The sequence below is a fragment of the Meles meles genome, chromosome 8 (assembly GCF_922984935.1).
Source record: "Meles meles chromosome 8, mMelMel3.1 paternal haplotype, whole genome shotgun sequence".
NCBI classification, from domain to species: domain Eukaryota; kingdom Metazoa; phylum Chordata; class Mammalia; order Carnivora; family Mustelidae; genus Meles; species Meles meles.
In genome coordinates this window covers 8,249,179-8,270,643 of record NC_060073.1, presented here as the reverse complement: position 1 = coordinate 8,270,643, position 21,465 = coordinate 8,249,179, and the positions used below count along the sequence as shown (strand labels likewise).

At 41.9% G+C, this 21,465-nt stretch overlaps 1 protein-coding gene across 3 annotated transcripts in view; it reads right to left on the bottom strand.

The window, feature by feature from the left end:
- ATL3 (atlastin GTPase 3) overlaps positions 1-21,465 on the bottom strand; it is a 46,961-nt gene that overhangs the window by 8,262 nt on the left and 17,234 nt on the right. For all 3 annotated transcript variants that reach the window (XM_046016062.1, XM_046016060.1, XM_046016061.1), the window contains exons 4-8: positions 17,159-17,263; positions 16,632-16,682; positions 10,568-10,624; positions 9,076-9,168; positions 8,033-8,171 (exon numbers count right to left, since the gene is read on the bottom strand). In XM_046016062.1, the coding sequence (XP_045872018.1) occupies positions 8,033-8,171; positions 9,076-9,168; positions 10,568-10,624; positions 16,632-16,682; positions 17,159-17,263 (445 nt within the window). The remainder of the gene's footprint in view (positions 1-8,032; positions 8,172-9,075; positions 9,169-10,567; positions 10,625-16,631; positions 16,683-17,158; positions 17,264-21,465) is intronic.

The following is a 21,465-nucleotide window of genomic DNA, read 5'->3' as shown; positions in this document are numbered from 1 at the left end:
TCTGTGGCACTATTCATAATAGCAAGAAACTAGAAAAGCTCACGTTTCCATTGAGAATAAACTGTGCTATATTCGCAGAAGGCACAATTACACTACAATGAAAGTGAATGAACTAAACTACATGCAGTAACACAGATAATCTCAGAAATAAAACACTCAGGGGCACCTGGCTGGTTTAGTCTGTTGAGTGTCCGACTCCGATTTTGGCTCAAGTCACAGTCTCAGGGTAGTGGGATCGAACCCCATGTCAGGTTCCCCACAAAGGGCAGAGTCTGCTTGAGACTCTCTCTCTCCCTCTCCCTCGGCCTCTCCTCTCACTCTGAACTAAATAAATACAATTTTTAAAGATTTTATTTATTTATTTATTTGAGAGAGAGAGAGAGAGAGAGAGAGCATGAGACATAGAGAGAGAAAGCATGAGTGGGGGGAGGAGGGCAGAGAGGGAAGCAGACTCCCCACTGAGCAGGGAGCCCAATGTGAAACCAGATCCCAGGTCCCTGGGATCAGGATCGGGCCGAAGGTAGATGCTTAACCAACTGAGCCACCTAGACACCCTAAAAATTTTTAATTAAAAAAAAAGATAAAACACTCAATGAATATACAAGTTAGCCACATACTATTTTTTATAAGATTCAAAAATTAAAGAAACTTAGCAACAGACTACATGCTTCAAACACAAATACTGATTTTTTTTTTTTTTAATTCAAGAGCAAAAGAAGCAAAACTGAGAATAGTGGTAATTTCTGTGGGGAGACAGGGAGATGGGATAGGGAAGTAGCACACAGGAATAGGAAAACAGCAGCACCCTGGGAATGCTGACTGGCAAACCACAGCTCCAGAGCCAAATACGGCCTGCTAAGTATAAGTGCCAATACAGTTTTCTTAAAACACACCAGTCTTCATATATGCATTGTCTATGGCTGCTTTCTTGTTATAATAGCAAAGACGAGTAACTGGCCCACAAAACTTAAAGTATTTACTATCTGGTCCATTACAGAAAAAACTTGCCAATTTTGATGTTCATTATATGAGGTTTTGTATCTTAACATATGTAAGTTCTATGTATCCTTTTACATATGTAGTATTTTTTTTTGCATTCTTTTAGATACCTAATAGTACATTTTAAAATTTAATGGTAGCTCTTTATTTTAATTTGCTTTCATTTCTATTGTTGCTAGTTAGACAAAACTTTCTACCATATTGGTTCATCAACTGATTTCCTCTTCCCCCTACTAGGTGAACAGGGTCCCGTATCTTAGAATATAGTCAGTCTTCACAAAATAAACAAATACACTATCTTCCATCCTTATGTATACTATAATCACTGAAATATTTTCTCCAATTTGTTTGCCTTTTTTAAATATGCATAATACTAGATATTCAAACCAATTTTTCCTTGACAATTTCTTTTATTCTTCCTAAGTTTAAAGAGTCCTTCCCCGATGCCAGAGGTCTAATAAAATTAAATTTTCCCCCATGCTTTAATTTTTACAATTTAATTTTGTAATCTACATAGAACGTACTTATGCCTCATAACATTTCTCTCTAAAGAGTAACATGTACTTCTCATCTCTACCGGTTCCCATCCCATCTTAAATAACTGATCAATTATAAGAGCTCATGACATCAAGAAATATTTTTGGTTTTTTTAATCTGTCCCACCTAAGTAAATGGGTACCAACCTTCCATCAAAATACTCTTTAATTCCACAGTCTCCTCAGGATGGCGCCAAAGTACGGCCTTTACCAAATTTTTTTTTTTTTTTTAAGATTTTATTTATTTATTTGACAGAAGGAGATCACAAGTAGGCAGAGAAACAGGCAGAGAGAGAGGAGGAAGCAGGCTCCCTGCTGAGCAGAGAGCCCAATGTGGGGCTCGATCCCAGAACCCTGAGATCATGACCTGGGCCGAAGGCAGAGGCTTAACCCACTGAGCCACCCAGGCGCCCCGGCCTGTACCAATTTTAAAAAGGGATTAATCCCCATATTACAATCGATTAGTGGCTTAATACATGATAAAGGGGACATTTCAACGGGGGTGGGGGGCTGAGTTGGACTGTTCAGTAAATATTTCTGGGACAAATGGGTAGCCCATTCAGAAAATAAGATGCATCTAAACTGGATCATAAATTATAACAAAAATAAAACTACAAAATTTCAAGGAAAAAAGTGGGACAAATTCTTTATAACTTGGAGTGAAAAACCGTAAAATAACGTACAGACTATGCTAGCCTGTGTAGATTCGTATTTGCTTGCACAACTGAAGAAACTCTGGAAGCCTGGAAAAGGAAGAGACTTTTCACTGAAAACCTTGTAATTCTTTTGGGGATTTTAAATATGTCCATGTATTACCTATTCAAAAAAAAAAACAAAACCCACCACCCTTTTTTTATGGTTTCAACTTTTATCACACTAAAAGACTAAGAACTTCAAAAACATTTCACTCAAGAAACTAGCACAATCTAGCACCACAGACTGTTCCTATATTCAATTTTACCCAGATTTAATAGACCCTCAGCTATTAATGCTTCTATAAAGGCTGTACCAAAACACCAGTTTTAGATTCAGAACAGACAAGAACTACCTCCTGACAGATGATCTCAAAATCTCATAGTGTCAAAGAAGATCGTGCCCTACAAACTCTTCTGCTTAATTTCTAACTAAACAACTCAGTGGCTATTGCATTAGGTCTCTCTGCTCTAGAAAACACAAAGATGACAGCTTTCTTTATGATGACGACAGAGTCATCTGTGTCTGTTGAAAGGGTCTCAAAAGTGAGCTCATCTAGCTAACAAGAAGCAGCAGATGAGCAGCGATTAAACCAAAACTAGGACTCTGTTCGGCGAGTTGTTCCCCTCTGAACAAATGATCATTCTTTGGAAAAAAAAAAAAAAAAAAGGCAAAATAAAATCACTAAAATAATCCATCAAGTACTTAAGAGAACATTTGCAGAAAATGTAGCTCTTACTAACTTTAAATGTTCTACAGCAATGACATTAAAGTCCTTCTGTGGATTAGCCGTAACTGCTCTCAAGCAAATGATGTCTTTTCCAGGCGATATGGAATGGGGCTTGTAGGATCTAAACTGAGTCATTATACAAGTATATACTTGAAAAAAGACAACACGTAGGCATATTCTTTAACTCTGAAAACTACATCAGCTCCAGTCACAATTCCCCCACAATAAAGTTTATGTGGTTCTCAGTCAGGCACTTGCCAAATACTCCAAGCCACCATTTGCAATTTAGTGCCCAATTTATGCTTCACTCAAAACCCTTCAAGCCTTGTTTAAAAGGTTCTCTAAAATTACAAAATATCCATCTGCAAAGCCTCTAAAAAGTACACAAACCTTTGCAGAGCTAATAAGAATTCTTTATAAACAATCCTAACGACTGCAGTTCCTGAAACAGACATAGAAGGCAGACTATAAATACATATTTTTTTTTTAAAGATTTTATTTATTTGACTGAGAGAGTGCATGAGGATACAAGCAGGGGGACCAGCAGGCACAGGGAAAGGGAGAAGAAGGAGAAGCAGGCTCCCCTCTAAGCAACAGCCCAACATGGGGCTTGATCCCAGGACCCCAGAATCATGACCTGAGCTGAAGGCAGACATTTAACCAGCTGAGCCACGCAGGTGCCCTTAAATATTTTTAAAGTAAAGCAAAAAAGGAAATTTTTATTTTTCAAATCTTTTCTTTTAAAAATGTAATTATAAATGTACATTTTTAAATGAATACGATCATACAACATATGCTATTATGCAATCTTTTCACATTTAATAATACGTTGTAGGGGCACCTGGGTGGCTCAGTGGATTAAGCCGCTGCCTTCGGCTCGGGTCATGATCTCAGGGTCCTGGGATTGAGCCCCGCATCGGGCTCTCTGCTCCGCAGGGAGCCTGCTTCCTCCTCTCTCTCTGCCTGCTTCTCTGCCTACTTGTGATCTCTCTCTGTCAAATAAATAAATAAAATATTAAAAAAAAATAATAATACATTGTAGACATCTGTGTAAACACAGACAGATTCATCTATACCTGAATCTTTTAAAGGACTTTGAATAGGGGCACCTGGGTGGCTCAGCTGGTCAAGCATCCGACTCTTGATTTCGGCTCAGGTCATAATCTCAGGGTCATGAGATGGAACCCCACATCAGGCTCTACAATGAGTGTGGAGCCTGTTTAAGATTCTCCATCCCCCCTTCCTCCTTGCTCTCTTAAAAAAAAAAAAAAAAAAAAAAAAGACTTTAAATAACTTTTAAAATAAACTTTGAAAAGTGCACATGTCTCAAGAACACCCATTTGTTTCTAATTATTCCCTATTACAATAATACTGCAGTGATATATGCCCTTGTCGCTGTATTTTTATCTACTTATTTGGATAGTTCCTTAAGATACTTTCCTAAAAGTGAAATACTGGATCAAAAGACTATGAATTTGTACCAGTACATCTGCACTTTCTCCTTTGCATAGTAATTTGCAACTACTGTGATGCTAGCTGTATTTCCATGAGCACATACTGACCATCTGTCCTTCTTCCTCTGGACTTGCCTTTTCATGTAAGACTAAGATTTTACCCTATCCATAAATGTGTTTTAAGGTTCAATGATGAATGAGGGAAACAAACAGTACATAATTACGACACTAACAACTACTTGTACAGAACTTGCTCCCTATTTTATAAATATAATAGGAAAATCAGTACACTGAATATTTAGTGATAAGCTGTACATATTTCAATACAGACAGGGTTGAACAATATCCCCCAAAATGCATGTCATCCTGGAATCTCAGGACATGACCTTGCAAATTTACAGATGTAACTAGTTGAGATCATACTGGATTGGGGGCAGCCTATATCCAAACAGTGGTGTCCTTATAAGAGGAGAGAACACACAGAGACACAGAAAGGCGGTGGCCACATGATGAGAGACCAGAGTGACACACACAGCTCCAAGCCAAAGAACGCCAAGGCCCACCAGCAAACCCCAAAAGCTAGGAGAGAAGCTGGGAGCAGATTCTCCCTCAGAGCCCCCAGAAGCAATCACTGTGGACACCCTGATTTCCGAATTCCGGTCTCCTAAACCTGTTAGGCAGTAAATTTCTGCTGTTCTCAGCCACCCAGTTTGTGGTACTTTGTTGGCAGTCCTAGGAAGCAGAAACAAATGCACACTGAATGGTGATAACAAAACTTCAAAAGTCCAGGTTTGACAATATTAAAAAGCTCTACCTATCTCCTGGGATAACATAAAAGTGAATTTTATTTTTTTTTTAAGATTTTACTTATTGACAGAGGGATCACAAGCAGGCAGAGAGGCAGGCTGAGAGAGAGAGGGGGAAGCAGACTCCCCGCTGAGCAGAGAGCATGATGCGGGGCTCAATCCCAGGACCCTGAGGTCGTGACCTGAGCCAAAGGCAAAGGCTTTAACTGAGCCACCCAGGCGCCCCTAAAAGTGAATTTTAAAACAATGTCTGAAACATTAAAATGTTTGAAAATATGGAGAAATGCCTTTTTGTATGTTTATACCTGATGACCTGAGAGCACACTGAGGCTCAAGTGCACGAGGGAGTCACTGAAGCCAACCCCTCCTCAGCAGCCTCATTTAGGAACGCCCCGGACACCTCCCCTCCCAGTGATGAACAAACCCGACGTTAGGCTTGGTAAAGGTTTGTCTAATGGTCTAGTAAGAGTGTTAAAAGCCTAAGGGAACTCATCACCTACATGCTCAACTTTCTCTAGACTCCACTCAGAAAAGTCACTTGCAACTGCTTTTCAGGTAAAAGGTTCTAGCTCCAGGGCTGCCTGAGCAGACTTCTCTCTAAAGCCGGACCCCAAATTCAGATTTCTGAATTGCCATCTAACAGGCTCGAGAAGTCTCCTGCTCAGGAAAGCTGCCAACCACATAAAAACACCACACAGTGACAAACAAAAGATAAAGCTAAGTCTCTCAAACTCCGTTTCTTCTGCACCATGAAGACTAGCTGGAATGTAAATCTTAAGCTGAACAAGTACGTTAATGTTCTTGGATCAAATCAGTCAAATAAGTTGAAAATGATGTAGCTTATGTTTATTATGAGACTATGAAAAACTCCCACTTCAAAAGCCAAGTTCTCCTGGAAACTAAACATTATATACCTTTAAATTATTTCCCCAAAGTAACAGAACTTCTATTTTAGCCCAATATGACTTTGGGGCAAAAAGAATCTAGATGTGGGGCGCCTGGGTGGCTCAGTGGGTTGAGCCTCTGCCTTCGGCTCAGGTCATGATCTCAGGGTTCTGGGATCGAGCCCCGCATTGGGCTCTCTGCTCAGCAGGGAGCCTGCTTCCTCCTCTCTCTGCTTGCCTCTCTGCCTACTTGTGACCTCTGTCTGTCAAATAAATAAATAAAATCTTTCAAAAAAAAAAAGAATCTAGATGTGGGGCACCTGGGTGGCTCAGTGGGTTAAAGCCTCGGCCTTTGGCTCAGGTCGTGATTCCAGGGTCCTGGGATCAAGCCCCACATTGTGCTCTCTGCTCTGCAGGGAGCCTGCTTCCCCCCCACCCCCCGCCTGCCTCTCTGCCTGCTTGTGATCTCTGTCAGATAAATAAATAAAATCTTTAAAAAAAAAAAAATAAATAAATAAATAAATAAAATCTTAAAAAAAAATCTCTAGATGTGCATCTCTGCCCCACCCCTCCGCCCCTCACCTACTAGCAGATTAAGTACCCTGAGCAAGTTCCTTAACTTTCCTAAGCCAGTTTCTGCATCTGTGAGATAAAGGAGACAGTATCGGCTAATGGAAGCACTGGGAGCACGCAGCAGGAAGGTAAACTGGCCCAGCACTGCTGCTGTGGTCTGAATGTCTGCGTCCCCACCAGATTTGTATGTGGAGATCCTAACCCCTACAGGGGATGGTACTGGCAGGTGGGGCAGGTCTGAGCAGTGATTAGGTCACAGGGCAGAACCCTTGTGAATGGGACTAGCATGTTTAGAAGAGACTCCACAGAGCTCCTTAGCACTTCCACGCATGAGGGTACCACCAGAAGTCTGAGAACAGGAAGACAGCCGTCACCTGACCGTGCTGGCACCCTGACCTTGGACTTTCAGCCTCCAGAACCATGAGAAATAAATGTGTGTTGTTGGTAAGCCACCCAGTGTAAGGCATTTTGTTATAGCAGCCCGAAGAGCGGCGGCGGGAGATACAGCGGAGCCTTGAGAAATGGCGGCTATTTTTTTTTTTAATATTTTATTTATTTATTTGACAGAGATCACAAGGAGGCAGAGAGGCAGGCAGAGAGAGAGGAGAAAGCAGGCTCCCCGCTGAGCAGAGAGCCGGATGCGGGGCTCGATCCCAGGACCCTGGGATCACGACCTGAGCCAAAGGCAGAGGCTTCAACCCACTGAGCCACCCAGGTGCCCCAAAATGGCGGCTATTTTTATTGCTACTTTCCTGGTACCTGAGCAGCTCAGCTAAGTTCATAAACAAAGGGGCTAGTTTAACACACGTACACTGAAGGCTGGGCATTACATGACTCAAGGCCTCAATGAATAAGGAACAAAAATAAGAGAATGGAATCCAAGAGTCCCGACTCTAATTTCTCGAAGCTGTCACCTAGTCAACACTTCCTGACAAGCACATATGACCCGGGACCAGGCTCTGCACGAATCACAAAGATGAAAACACGCAGCCATGCCATGCATCGCATTACCTTCCTTTTGGACACTTAATTGTACTTGATAAGTATCAGGTGACCAATGTTTAGTGTTCCTTTCTTTAGTGCTTTTATCTCTTGTAAGCCAGTAATTACAACAGGCCTCTTACACAGATCATTAATGAATCTGACCACCACCATGTCAGACGGAAAAGTTAAGGTGAACTCTAATGGTCACACCAAGGCAGAAGCAGAAACTGAAGCAGACTCTTAGTACCATTCTCTCTAAGTTAACATGCTGTCCCTCTGCAGCACTCGCTGGATCCATGCCTGACAATCTCTGGTCACTACTTAATTCCAAAGATTGAATCACAGGTGTCAAGTAACATCATTTGTAACACACCTTTCAACTTCCCATCAAAGTCAGGGCTTGTGGCCACCTGGAGTCCAGGGTGTGGTAGCAGAAAACAGGTGACATTGGAGAAGCACGAGTGAATGTGATTTCGGACATTCTGAATTTCCTCATGTTGATGTTCTTTTACCTGCCAATGAAGACCAACAATTTACAAAAGACCATTTGTTTTTCTTCACTAGGAACCACTAGTATAGGACAAAGGAAAGATTTCCCAACTCAGATGGATCATAGCAGCCTATGTTTTGTCCAGTAAGAAAACTCAGAACCCTAGAAGCAATAAATGCATACATTTGATTAACCACAGTTTGGCTCCCACAGCAATCAAAGAACAGGACTGAAGAGTTTCTTAAAAAACAGTATTGCACAATACTTCCGAAGAACGAGAGATGGTTTGTGGGCATGAAGGAGGATCTAACTAGTTAGTAGTGATTGACAAAGGACTTCTGAATTTTAATTTTGGAGAGCAAGCTAAGCCTGTTTATATCTACCCCAAAACAGAATTTTGAAGAACAACAGAACAAAAGTTCTGAATATGACATTCTTATTTTTTAAAAGATTTTATTTATTTGACAGAGATCGCAAGTAGGCAGAGAGGCAGGCAGAGAGAGAGGAGGAAGCAGGCCCCCTGCTTCCCAGATGTGGGGCTCGATCCCAGGACACTGAGATCATGACCCGAGCCAAAGGCAGAGGCTTTAACCCACTGAGCCACCCAGGTGCCCCTGAATATGACATTCTAAAGGCACATATAGAACCTGGTATATAAACAGAAACCACGATCAAAGCTTGGGCCAGAGTCCAGAGTCCTTCAGAATTCCTTCAAAGCCAGAGTCCTTCCCTGCAATCCCTGTGTGCTCCACACCCAGGTTCTTCACTCCTACGTGAATACCGTTATGTGCCAATATTCGTAAATATTTAACACACTTAACAGAATTTTCCATATTCTGCTTTAAATACTACAGCTAAAGGCAAATGAGAAAGTTACCACTACTTTCTTTATAGGTAATTCCTCAGAAGATTATATTTCTACTTACCTGTAGACGTTTATCCAAAAAGGACATCCCTCCCTCTAGCCCATAGCTGTATTCATAAGGGAAACTCCAGTCTCGAACCAAAAACATCAGCGTCTATTTAGGAAAAAGAACAGAACATATTATTAGGTTGCATACATTCATTTTCAATATGACTGACATACTTCTTTGCATAGAGCCAGCTTTTTCAAAGGGGGCAAGAAATTGTGAAGGATTTATTTCTTCTGTAAAGTCTTAGAAACCTTATAAACTCTAGAAGACACATACAAGTCAAATGTGAGGTGAATATATCCTATTGGCTGTTTTTGTTCCCATGGGTTGACAAGAGCAGAAGGAAGAGATTGAGGAGAAGATGGTAACTTCAGGGCTCTGCTCTAAAGGCAAGCATGAGGAATGCAGTAAAGGACAAGAAAACAACCTGGTACCAGCTAATCATGAGATCAGATCTACTTCTGACATGAGAAAGAAAACTAAATAATAAATAACAGTACTTAAAGCTCCCCGAATCTCATTGAGGTTACTATGCATTCTCATCCTTGTGAAGCAACTGGCTAAAGCAGGGGCCAGAAAACCTTTTCGTAAAGGACCTAAGAGTAAGTATCTTAAACTGCTGTAACAAACAGCAGCTATGGAGGACCCCTGGGTGGCTCAGACTGTTAAGCGTCTGCCTTCAGCTCAAGTCATGATCTCAGGGTCCTGGGATCGAATCCCCCATCAGGTTCCCTGCTCAGTTGGGAAATCCACTTCTCCCTCTGCCCCGCTTGCACTCGCTCTCTGTCTCTCAAATTAAGTAAATAAAATCTTAAAAAAAAAAAAAGAAAGAAAGAAAAGAATAGCAGCAGCTATAGACAAATGAGTGTAACTGTGTTCTAATAAAATTTTATCTGCAACTTAAAAGTCAGTGTCCACAGCTAATTTATAGATGTCATGAAATAGTACTTTTTTTTTTTAAGATATTATTTATTTGAGGGAGCAAGCAAGCTAGAGAGAGAAAGCTTGAGCAGCAGGGAGAGGCAGAGGGAGAGGGAGAAGAAGGTTCCCTGTGGAGCAGGAAGCCAGATGCAGGACTCGATCTCAGGATCCTGGGAGGATCATGACCGGAGCCAAAGGACACCCAGGTGGCCCAATAGTATTACTTTTTTTATTTCAACCATTTAAAAAATATAAAACTATTCTTAACTCATAGGTCACATAAAAACAGACAGCTAGCCTGATGAGGCCTATGGGCTACAGTTTGCTGATCTCTGAACTAAAACAAAGACATGAGGGGCACCTGGGTGGCTCAGTCAGTGAAGCATTCAACTCTTGGTTTTGGCTCAGGTCATGAGATCAAGCCTGATGTGGGGCTCAGTGCTCAGCAATGAGTCTGCTTGAGATTCTCTCTCGCCCTCTACCCTCCCCCAACTCGCAGGCACACCCTCTAAAATAAATAAATCTTTAAAAAAATAAATAAATAAAACAAAGACATGAATTACATTCACAGTTAGCATTCTACCTGGAAAGGTTTTTGGAAAATTTCATCCATTGCCAGACGACCGTATTCTGTGAAGAGCTTTAAAAAAGAAGAGTTAACGGTTAGGCAAATTATTTAAAGTATTTCTATGGCTATTATTTGCAAAGATTCCATTTAACAGACTCAATGCTACTATGAGACCAAAGTTCTACGGTTTCAAAACTGGAGAGCCATGAACCTTAAGATAATCTGTTATTCTTCTGTCTCACATTCCATGTCCCAATTCATTAGCAAACCCAGAATCCAACCACTCACAGCTTCCAAGTGGCTTGGAATATCACAACAGCTTCCTAACTGCTCTCCCTGCCTCAGCCCTTGCTCCGTCCCCGGACCATCCCCAGGACAGCAGCCACAATGGCTCTGTTGTAAGGTCAGTTAAATCACATCATGCCTCTGCTTAAAACCCTCCAACCTCACAGTAAAAAGCCAGTCCCTTCCAGTGAGGTCTGGCTTCCCGGGCCCTCCTCACTCTTCCTCAGATACGCTGCGCACATGCCTTAGAGCCTTTGTTCCAACTCCCCCTCTGCTGTAAGGCTCTCCCGCAGGGGACTGCACAATCCACTCCTTCAGCTTTTGCGGTCGTCACTCAAATGGCTCCTTCTCACAGAAGCCTTCCCCACCATCCGTCTCAAAGATTATAAGTTCCCCCATAATTCTTCTTACTCCACATCTCTTTTAAATAGCTTTCCTTGGGGGCGCCTGGGTGGCTCAGTGGGTTAAAGCCTCTGCCTTCGGCTCAGGTCGTGATCTCAGGGTCCTGGAATCGAGCCCCCCATCGGGCTCTCTGCTCAGCAGGGAGCCTGCTTCCCTCTCTCTCTCTGCCTGCCTCTCTGCCTCCTTGTGATCTCTGTCAAATAAATAAATAAAATCTTTAAAAAAAAAATAAAGAAAGAAATATCTTTCCTTCGGCCGTCTCACTATCTAACGTACTGCATCTTTACTTATTTGGTCGGTTTCTGTCTTCACTACTACAAACTGCGCTCCAGGAGGGCAAGATGTTGGTCTGTTCCCGCCCTACTGCATCTCTGGCAGCCGCAGCAGCACTAGGCCCAGAGCATGTACGCCAGGCAAAGGACCAAATGACCACACTCCCTAAGTTCAGGGCTTACACAGACATTCATCTCTATGTCCTCGTGAAGCCTCTCACTAAAAATATAGCAAAATGTTCAAGAGTTATAAACTCACAGGACAAAGGGGATGAGAAATGATATGGCAACAAAGAAGAGTTGTCATAAACCCTCTGGAAGGAAAACAGACAAATGAAAACTATCTCAGGTTTTGGCTTTCTCTGCCTTACCTGTGACAGACAGGCCAACAAGAAACAAGCAGACTCTCTCAGCAGAATCCCTGACAGGCTCAGAAATTAGAAGCACCGGCCACCATGAAGGAGGGGGTGAGGGAGTGGGGCTAACAACTAAAGAAACGTGAAAGGTCTTCAGAGAGAGGACCCACACTCCCAGATCCTGCTCCCTCCCTGTGCTCCAAATCCTCTTCCTGCCCCCACAGACGACGGGAAGTGTGCTGTCTGGAGGGGATAAACCAGAAAGAATTTACACTTTGATACCAAACCGATACTTTGATACCTCAGCTGAAAGGAGTAAGGTAAGTGCCCTACTTTACTGGAAATGGGCACTTAGGTCAAGGTCTACATACAGAACAGTGAGACTCAGCGTCCCAACCTGTTGGAGCCACACCAAGCTTCTACCCACCCAGGCAGAAGTTTCAAGAATTCTCTGGGGAAAATGATGGCCCCAGAACATGTTGCCAACAGACATTCAGGGGTTGCAACAAAACACAGTCACCTCACTGGGATCCAAAGCAGTCATAAGGTCGGCCCTCTTACCGATCCCAGTCAGATCTTTAACAGTTCACTCTTAAATACACATGGCCAAGAACACCAGACCTTTGAGAAAAGCTATTAGCAAGAAAGACAAAAACCTGTATCCTTCAATTCCAGAATATCATCTTATATTATTCCTTTTATAATTTCTTCCCCTCCATTTTCTGTTATGTTTTACTAAAACATCTCTCATTATTAACAGACACAACCTCTCCCGAACTGGTGCTCCAATTTCCCTTGTCTGCTGTGCCCTCCCTTCTCTCTCTGCTTTGCTCTCTGGTCTGACTTCTGCTCTGTCCTTTCATTCAGCCCACCGCTGGGGAGATTTTCTCCAATTTAGCTTCCATCTCCTTCTCTACTGAAGTTTCCAATTTTACTGACACAGTGTTCATTTCCAAGTTTTTGTTTGTTTTCTGAATGTTGCTTTTTAATAGCATGCTGTTTTTTTCTTGATGCAACAGCTACAACGTTTTATCTTGCTGAACATATGCATTTACAAAGAATGAAGAAAAAGCCCACACTAAGGTACATTACTATGAAAATTCATGCCAAGAATAAGATCTTAAAAGCTTCAGAGAGAAAAAGGTCACATACAAAGGATCAGATGGTGTGGGACTTCAGCAGCAACACTGGAAGCTGGAAGGCAATGAAGCAATGCCCTCAATTCTAAAAGAAAATTAATTCTATCCTGTAATTCTACGATAAAATTAAAATATTCTCAGACTTACAAAATTCAAAAAAGTTATCTCCTATGTAATCCATTCTATCCTTTCTCAGAAAGCTAGTGAAGAATGTTTAGAATTAAGGAGAGAATAAACCTACCCCCAAAAGAGGGGGGGAATAAACAAGTAAAAAATTAAATGGGGTCCAACTGCAACAGAACTGAAAAGGAATTCCCAGGCCCTGATTTCAAGCTCTATTACAAAGGTACAGTAATCAAGACAGTATGATATTGGCACAAGGACACACAGATCAATGGAACAGCATATCTTTCTATTCTCCCAAAAATAAACCCCTGCATATATGATCCGCTGACTTTATGATAAGGAAGCCAAGAACATCCAGTAAGTCAGGGACAGTGGTGCTAGGAAAACTGGACAGCTATACGCAAAAGAATGAAACTGGACCACCTTCTTACACCACACAAAAATTAGCTCAAAATGGATCAAAGACTTGGACATAAAACCTAAAACCGTAACACTCTTAGAAGAAAACATAGGTGGTGGGGCGCCTGAGTGGCTCAGTGGGTTAGGGCCTCTGCCTTCGGCTCAGGTCAGATCTCAGGGTCCTGGGATCAAGCCCCATGCTTTGGGCTCCCTGCTTCTCTCTCTCTGCCTGCCTCTCTGCCTACTTGTGATCTCTCTCTCTGTCAAACAAATGAAGAAAATCTCTAAAAAAAAAAAAAAAAAAGAAGAAGAAGCAAACATAGGTGGTAAGCTTTCTGATGTTAAGTCTCAGCGATTTTTTTGATCTGGCAACAAAAGCAAAGGCAGCCAAAGCCACAATACACAAGTGGAACACATGAAACTAAAAAGCTGCCCAGCAAAGACAACCACTAAGAAAATGAAAAAGCAACCTACTGAGTGAGAGAAAATACTGAAAACCATTTATAAGATAAGGTTAATAGCCACAGTATATAAAGAATTCATACACCTCAACAGGAAAAAACAAAAAGCAAAAACCCCACAATCCAATTTAAAACTGGGCAGAGGGTCTAAATAGACATTTTGCAAGGAAGATATACCCATCTGGCATTTCATGGCCAATGGGTGCATGAAAAGATGCTCACCATCAATAATCTCAGGGAAATGAAAATAAAAACCATAATGAGAAACCTCCTCACACCTATTGGAATGAATATTTATCAAAAAGAAAAATATTAAGTGTTGGTGAGAATCTGGCAAAAAGGGAACCCTAGGGTGCCTGGGCAGCTCAGCTGGTTAAGCAACTGCCTTCGGCTCAGGTCATGATGCCAGGGTCTCAGGACTGAGGCCCACATCAGGCTCTCAGCTCAGCAGGGAGTCTCCCCCCTCCGACCCCCTCCCCTCTCATGCTCTCTCTCAAATAAATAAATCTTAAAAAAATATATATATATACCAAAACAACAACAACAAAAAAACCCTTGTCCACTGTTGGCAGACATTTAATTGATGCAACTATTATGAAAAACAGTATGGAGGGTCCTTAAAAAATTAAAAATGAGGGGCGCCTGCGTGGCTTAGTGGGTTAAAGCCTCTGCTTAGGAGATCAGGTAATGATCAGGTAATGATCCCAAGGTCCTGTGATCGAGCCCCACATCAGGCTCTCTGCTCAGCAAGGAGCCTGCTTCCCCCTCTCTCTGCCTGCCTCTCTGCCTACTTGTGATCTCTGTCTGTCAAATAAATAAAATCTTAAAAAAAAATACAGAACGACTAGAGTTACAGATGTCCTATTACTAATTGATAGAGCTAAATTCAGCCTCTATGAAGAAGGGTTAGAATGAAGGAGGATCTCCACCAGAACACGTTATTGGCAACAGGACACATTATAGGCAACAACCTACAGAGGTAATCACGTTAAGATGAGGTCATCAGGGTGAGCCCGAAGCCAACATGACTGGTGTCCTTATAAGAAAAAGTCACACAGACATAGGGAGAAGAATGCAATGTGAAGACAAAGAGACACGCAGAGGGAAGACAAGCAGAGACTGAATCAGGCCTACAGTGAAGCCCAAAGAATGCCAAGGACGGCCACAGACCAGCAGGAACGAGGAAGGGCAAGCACGAACTCTTCCCCACAGGCTCAGGAGGGTGCGGCCCCATGGACAGCTTGAGTTCTGACGATCGGACTCTAGAACTGTGGGATTTTGTTACAGCAGCCTCACACATCACCCGGGCCTACTCATGAGGACCTCTGACCGACTGATGACACGATCCATTAAAGAACTACATCACCTCAAACATGAGTGTGTCTACGGGACCGGGTCCACTGCCTCACACAAGCTAGGTGTTCAAAAATGTGTGCAAAACGAAGAATACAAGGAAGTGTCAGGTGAAAAGGTGTCAAACTCAGGTTTTGCTGGAAATGTTTCAGGAACAACAGCTCCTAACCCCCCAGAGCAGAACCGCCAGTTATAAAGTACAAGCCAAAGTTGAGGAATTATTTTCTTTGCTTTTTTAAAGGACTATAAATTACAGCTAACTTAAAGTGATCCCCATAATAAATGACACCCTTACTGCTTTGCATGCCAATATGTTTTCTTGAATGTCAAAGGGACAAGTGCGATCAGAAAAGCATGCCAAGAATTGCATTCAACTCTGGAATACCCTTGGAAGAGTGTTTTACAGGAATAACATGTAAGAAGTGCTGCATGGAGAACAAAAGACAACAACTAATAGTAGTAGTAGTTAACAGTAATAATAAATAACGGCTCACAGTTATTAAGCACACTCTTTTTTAGGCACATAATGCTACGCATTTTATAAATACCCATTCCTAGCTCACCTGGATTTTTGCAATAGCATCACTGAATGCACACCTGTCCCTACATATCTGAACAGCCAGAGTGATCCTCTGCTCAAATAACATCACTCCTCTCCTCAAAGCATGTCTCCTATATCCATTCCCTACACGAAAGGCCCAATCCCTTGGCAAAGGTCAAGCATCAGCAGGACCTAAATGCCCCTCTGACTTTATCACTAAGCCTCCTCCTGTCACAGGGCACCTCGGTGGCTCAGTGGTGAAGAGCCTGACTCTTGATTTTTGCCTCAGGTCATGATCTCAGGGTTGTGATATCGAGGCCCATGTCAAGAGTCTCCCTCTCCTGTCCCTCCTCATCATGTGTGTGTGTGTGTGCATGCACGCACACACACACACACAAGCCTCCTATCACACCTCCTAGTCCTAACCACAGGCCACCTCGCTATTCCTCGATCCTGCCAAGCACCCTCCAGTTCAGGTCTTTCTTCTTGCTTCCCCTGTCCTATACAACTTCCTCCCCAGATACACAGCAGGACTTACTCTCTCACTTTCTTGGGTTCTGTGCTCAACTCAGTAAGGCCTTCCCTGATTATCCCACAGTAACAGGGTGCAGGACCGCTGTGAGCCAAAAACCTTCCCCCCATAGTTCAATCCATTACTAAACCTATTCAGCTTTAAAATTTTCTTTAGTCTTAAAACTTGTAAATGATACATTATGATGTTAAACTTTTTACGATGAACATATACCTGTAGCTGCTGAAGATCATCTTCCTGAATGTTCTGGGACAAATTATAAATCTAGAAAAGAAAAATCCAGATTGATAACCACTCTAGCTTCACTTCAAAGGAATCCCAAATAGCCTAGCGCATTGGAAAGAAGCTTTGTACAACTAAAGGTTTACACGTAAGAACATGAGGTCTGTTCAAACAATATTACCTATCTTTTGGAAAACTATGCATATAATGTTGAAATCACCTAATTCTTCCTTTACAGCTTAAAATCAGTTTTCCTAAGTTCTTACCAAATCTCTATTTCCTGTGTAATTAAAGTAATTTCAATTTCCACTTTTCAGACTCTTCTTGGAGTATTTTATACATACTTATAACCGAACTGGAAAAACAGTTAAGCTCTTTCTTGAGCTTAATTTATATCTATAGCCTAAAAAGAACATTTACACATCACCTAGGCATTCTGATAACAGAACTGAAAACGGATGCACTCCCCCTTTGCCTTATTTCCTCTGCAAACTTTTATCTTAATCAAGTGGTGATACCTGAACAGAACTAGTCATGGTGCTCAGAGCGAAGATGGTGGCACAGTCCTTCACAGTAGACTGGCTGTCAAATGCCCCCTGGGTATCCATCAGAACAACTGCAACCTAAGAGAAAGGGAAATACCAAGAAGATATGTTAGAGTGAGAAGGGGAAAAAAAACATAGAGAAGAAACTGAGAAGTACAGGTAACAATTAAATGAGGCTTTGGCACCTGTTTGTAGTTCTATAGAAAAGTAGTTATTGAAGTGCCTTGTCTTGATCAGAGAATCTTCCTGGAGATTATCTGCTCTGACCTGATGAGACGGTATGAAACAGAGACCCCCAGAGCCCCACCAATTAAAAGAGTCAAATGCTGAGACAAATTAACTCACTTACCAAGCCAGTCATGCAGATATTTTTATTCACAAAAGTAATAACATAATTATCACTTTTCTGTAACTTATATATCAGGTCCCATTAATCACATTTTATATTTTTGAGTTTATTTTCATACCCCCAATATGTTCTACCACTGTGGTAGAACAAATATGATAAAAATCCACGCAAAAGAAAGCATTATGCCGGGGCACCTGGGTGGCTCAGTGGGTTAAAGCCTCTGCCTTCGGCTCAGGTCATGATCCCAGGGTCCTGGGATCGAGCCCCGCATCGGGCTCTCTGCTCAGTGGGGAGCCTGCTTTCTCCTCTCTCTCTGCCTACTTGTGATCTCTGTCTGTCAAATAAATAAATAAAATCTTAAAAAAAAAAAAAAAGAAAGAAAGCATTATGCCGACAGAAAGATAAGATCAAACCAAATAAAGTTTCTAGCCAGCATCAAACAAAATTTAAAAATTTTAAATTAAAAAAAAAAAGCTTTATATAGCAAAGGGAATGATCAACAAAACAAAAAGGCACTATGGAATAGGAGAAAATATCTGCAAATGATGTATCTGGTGAGGGGCTAATATCTTAATATAAAGAACTTCTACAACTCAACACCAAAAAGGAAATAATCTGATTAAAAAGTAGGCAGAGGATCTGGACATTTTTCCAAAAAAGACATACAGACAGCCAACAGACACATGGAAAGATGCTCGACCTCATTAATAATCATCAGGGAAATACAAATCAAAACCACAATGAGGTATCAGTCAGAATGGACAGTACCAAAAAGAAATAACTGCGGTGCCCGGCTGGCTGAGTGGGCAGAGCATGCAACTATTGATCTCGGGGTCATGAGTTCAAGCCCCACGCTGGTATAGGGATTATTAATAAAAAATTAAATTAAGGGCGCCTGGGTGGCTCAGTGGGTTAAGCCTCTGCCTTCGGCTCAGGTCATGATCCTAGGGTTCTGGGATCAAGCCCCGCATTGGGCTCTCTGCTCGGCAGGGAGACTGCTTCCCTTCCTCATTCTCTGCCTGCCTCTCTGCCTACTTGAGATCTCTGTCTGTCAAATAAATAAATAAATAAAATCTTTAAAAAAAATTAAATTAAAAAATAAGTGTTGGTGACAACGTGAAGAAAACAGAACCCTCATACGCTGTTGGTGAAAATGTAAACTGGTGTAACCACTGGTGTAACCACTGTGGAAAACAGTACGGAATTTCCTCAAAAAATTAAAAATAAGTAAGTGTTGATGAGGACATGGAGAAAAAAGAACGCTCATCCACCACTGGCAGGAATACAAACTGGTACAGCTACCTTAGAAAACAGTATGGAGGTTCCTCAAAAAAATTAAAAATAGAAATGCCATATGATCCAGTGAGTTCCACTACTGGGTATTTACCCGAAGAAAACAAAAACGCTAATTTGAAAAGGTACATGCACCCCTGTGTTTATTGGGGCCTTATTTACAAGAGCCAAGATATGGAAGCAGTCCAAGTGTCCACCAAAACATAACTGGATAGAGAAGATGTGGTATACATCTTAGAATATTACTCAGCCATAAAAAGAGAGAGAGAGATCTTGCCATTTCCAACAACATAGATGGACCCAGTTAGCATTAAGCTAAGTGAAATAAGTGAGACTTAGAAAGACAAATACAATTTCACTTATATGTAGAATCTAAAAAAACAACAGTACTCTTGAATACAGAGAACTAGTGGTTGCCAGAGGGAGGTGGGTAGGAGGACAGATGAAATAAGTGAAGGGGACTAAGAGGTACAAACTTCCAGTAATAAAAGAAGTTAAGAAGATGAAAAGTACAGCATGCGGGATATAATCAATGATATTGTAATAACATTGTGTGGCAACAGATGAGGACTACACTTACCACAGTGAGCAATGAATAATGCACAGAACTATCAAACCAAGAGGTTGAAAGTAAGGTAACAGTTATGTTATATGTATCTCAACTATACCTCAAGAATTAAAAAAGAATTTTGGGGTGCCTAGGTGACTCAGTGGGTTAAGCCTCTGCGTTCAACTCGGGTCATGATCTTAGGGTCCTGGGATCAAGTCCCGCATCAGGCTCCCTGCTCAGCGGGGAGCCTGCTTCCTCCTCTCTCTCTCTGCCTGCCTCTCTGCCTACTTGTGATCTCTGTCAAATAAATAAATAAAATCTTTAAAAAAAAATTTTTAAAGAATTAAAAAAAATTTTTTTTTAATTAGAAAAATAAAACCACAATGAGATACAACTTCCCACCTATGCTGGCTATAATAAAAAAGACAAACAAGATCAGGTGTGGCAAGCGTATGGCAAGCCTGGGAGCTTCCTGCATCTCCAGTGAGAATGCAGGGTGCTACAGCTAAAAGGGGAAGCATTTCTGCAGATTTTTGAAGGTTAGATACGGAGCTCCCGTACAACCCAGAAACTCTACTCCCACGTTTACTCCCAGAAGTAATGAAGACATGCTTAATCCTACAACTCATCAGCAAGGAAGGAAAGGGTGGAGAGGGAATAATCAAATTAAATAAAGGACTTGAATAGACATTTCTCCAAAGATGACATACAAATGGCCAACAGGTATGTGAAAAGGTACTCAATATCACTCATCATCAGGAAACACAGATCAGGGGCCCCTGGGTGGCTCAGTCCGTTAAGCAATGGGGGATCGAGCCCATCATCGGGCTCCCTGCTCAGTGGGGAACCTGCTTCTCCCTCTCCCCTTGCTCATGCTCTCTCACTACCTCTCTCTCAAATAAAAATGAATAAAATCTTTTTATAAAAAAAGGAAAATACAAATCAAAATCACAATGAGATACCATTTCACACCTATTAAAATGGGTATTATCAAAAAACAAGAGAAATCGGGGCGCCTGGTGGCTCAGTCGGTAGAGCATGTGACTCTTGATCCCAAGGGTCATGAGTTCAAGCCCCAGACTGGGCAAAGAGAGTACTTTGAAAAAAAGAGAGAAATAATAAGTGTTGGTGAGGATGTGGAGAAATCAGAGCCCCTGTACACTCCTGGGAATACAAAATCATACAGCTGCTATGGAAAATAGAATGGAGATTCCTCAAAAAATTAAAAATAGAACTACTTGGGGTGCCTGCATGGCTCAGTCAGTAAAGCATCTGCCTTCGCCTCAGGTCATGATCCCACGTACTGGGATCAAGCCCCACATTGGGCTCCTTGCTGAGTGGGAAGCCTGCTTCTCCCCTCTCCCATTCCCTCTGCTTGTGTTCCCTCTCGTGCTGTGTGTCTGTCAAATAAATAAATAAAATCTTTTTTAAAAATACTAATAAAAATTTAAAAATTAAAATAGAACTACTTTATGATCCAGCAAATCCTCTTTGGGTATATACCCAAAAGAATTCAGACCAGTATCTCCATTCCCAGGTTCACTGCCACATGATTCACACCAGCCCAGACATGGAAACAACCTACATGCCCACCAACTGATGAAGGAATAGAGAAAATGTGGTATCTACCTACAATGGAATACCACTGAGCCTTAAAGAGGAAGGAATCTTGCCACATGCGACCACACGAACGAACCCGGAGGATATTAACTGAGATAAGCCAGTCACAGAAGGACAAATACTTCTTGATTCCACTTATGTGAGGTGTCTAAAATAGTCAAACTCAGAGAAATAGTAGAATGGTGGTTGGCAGGGGAGAAGGGGAAACGGGACTTGTTTAATGGGTATAAAGTTTCTGTGATGCAAGACGGATGGGTCTTGAAATCTGCTACACAACATGGTGCCCACAGCTGACAATATTACGCTGCACACTTGAAATGTTATTAAAAGGGTAGAGGCGCCTGGGTGGCTCAGTGGGTTAAAGCCTCTGCCTTCGGCTCAGGTCATGATCCCAGGGTCCTAGGATCGAGCCCCACGTGGGGCTCTCTGCTCAACAGGGAGCCTGCTTCCCCTTCTCTCTCTCTGCCT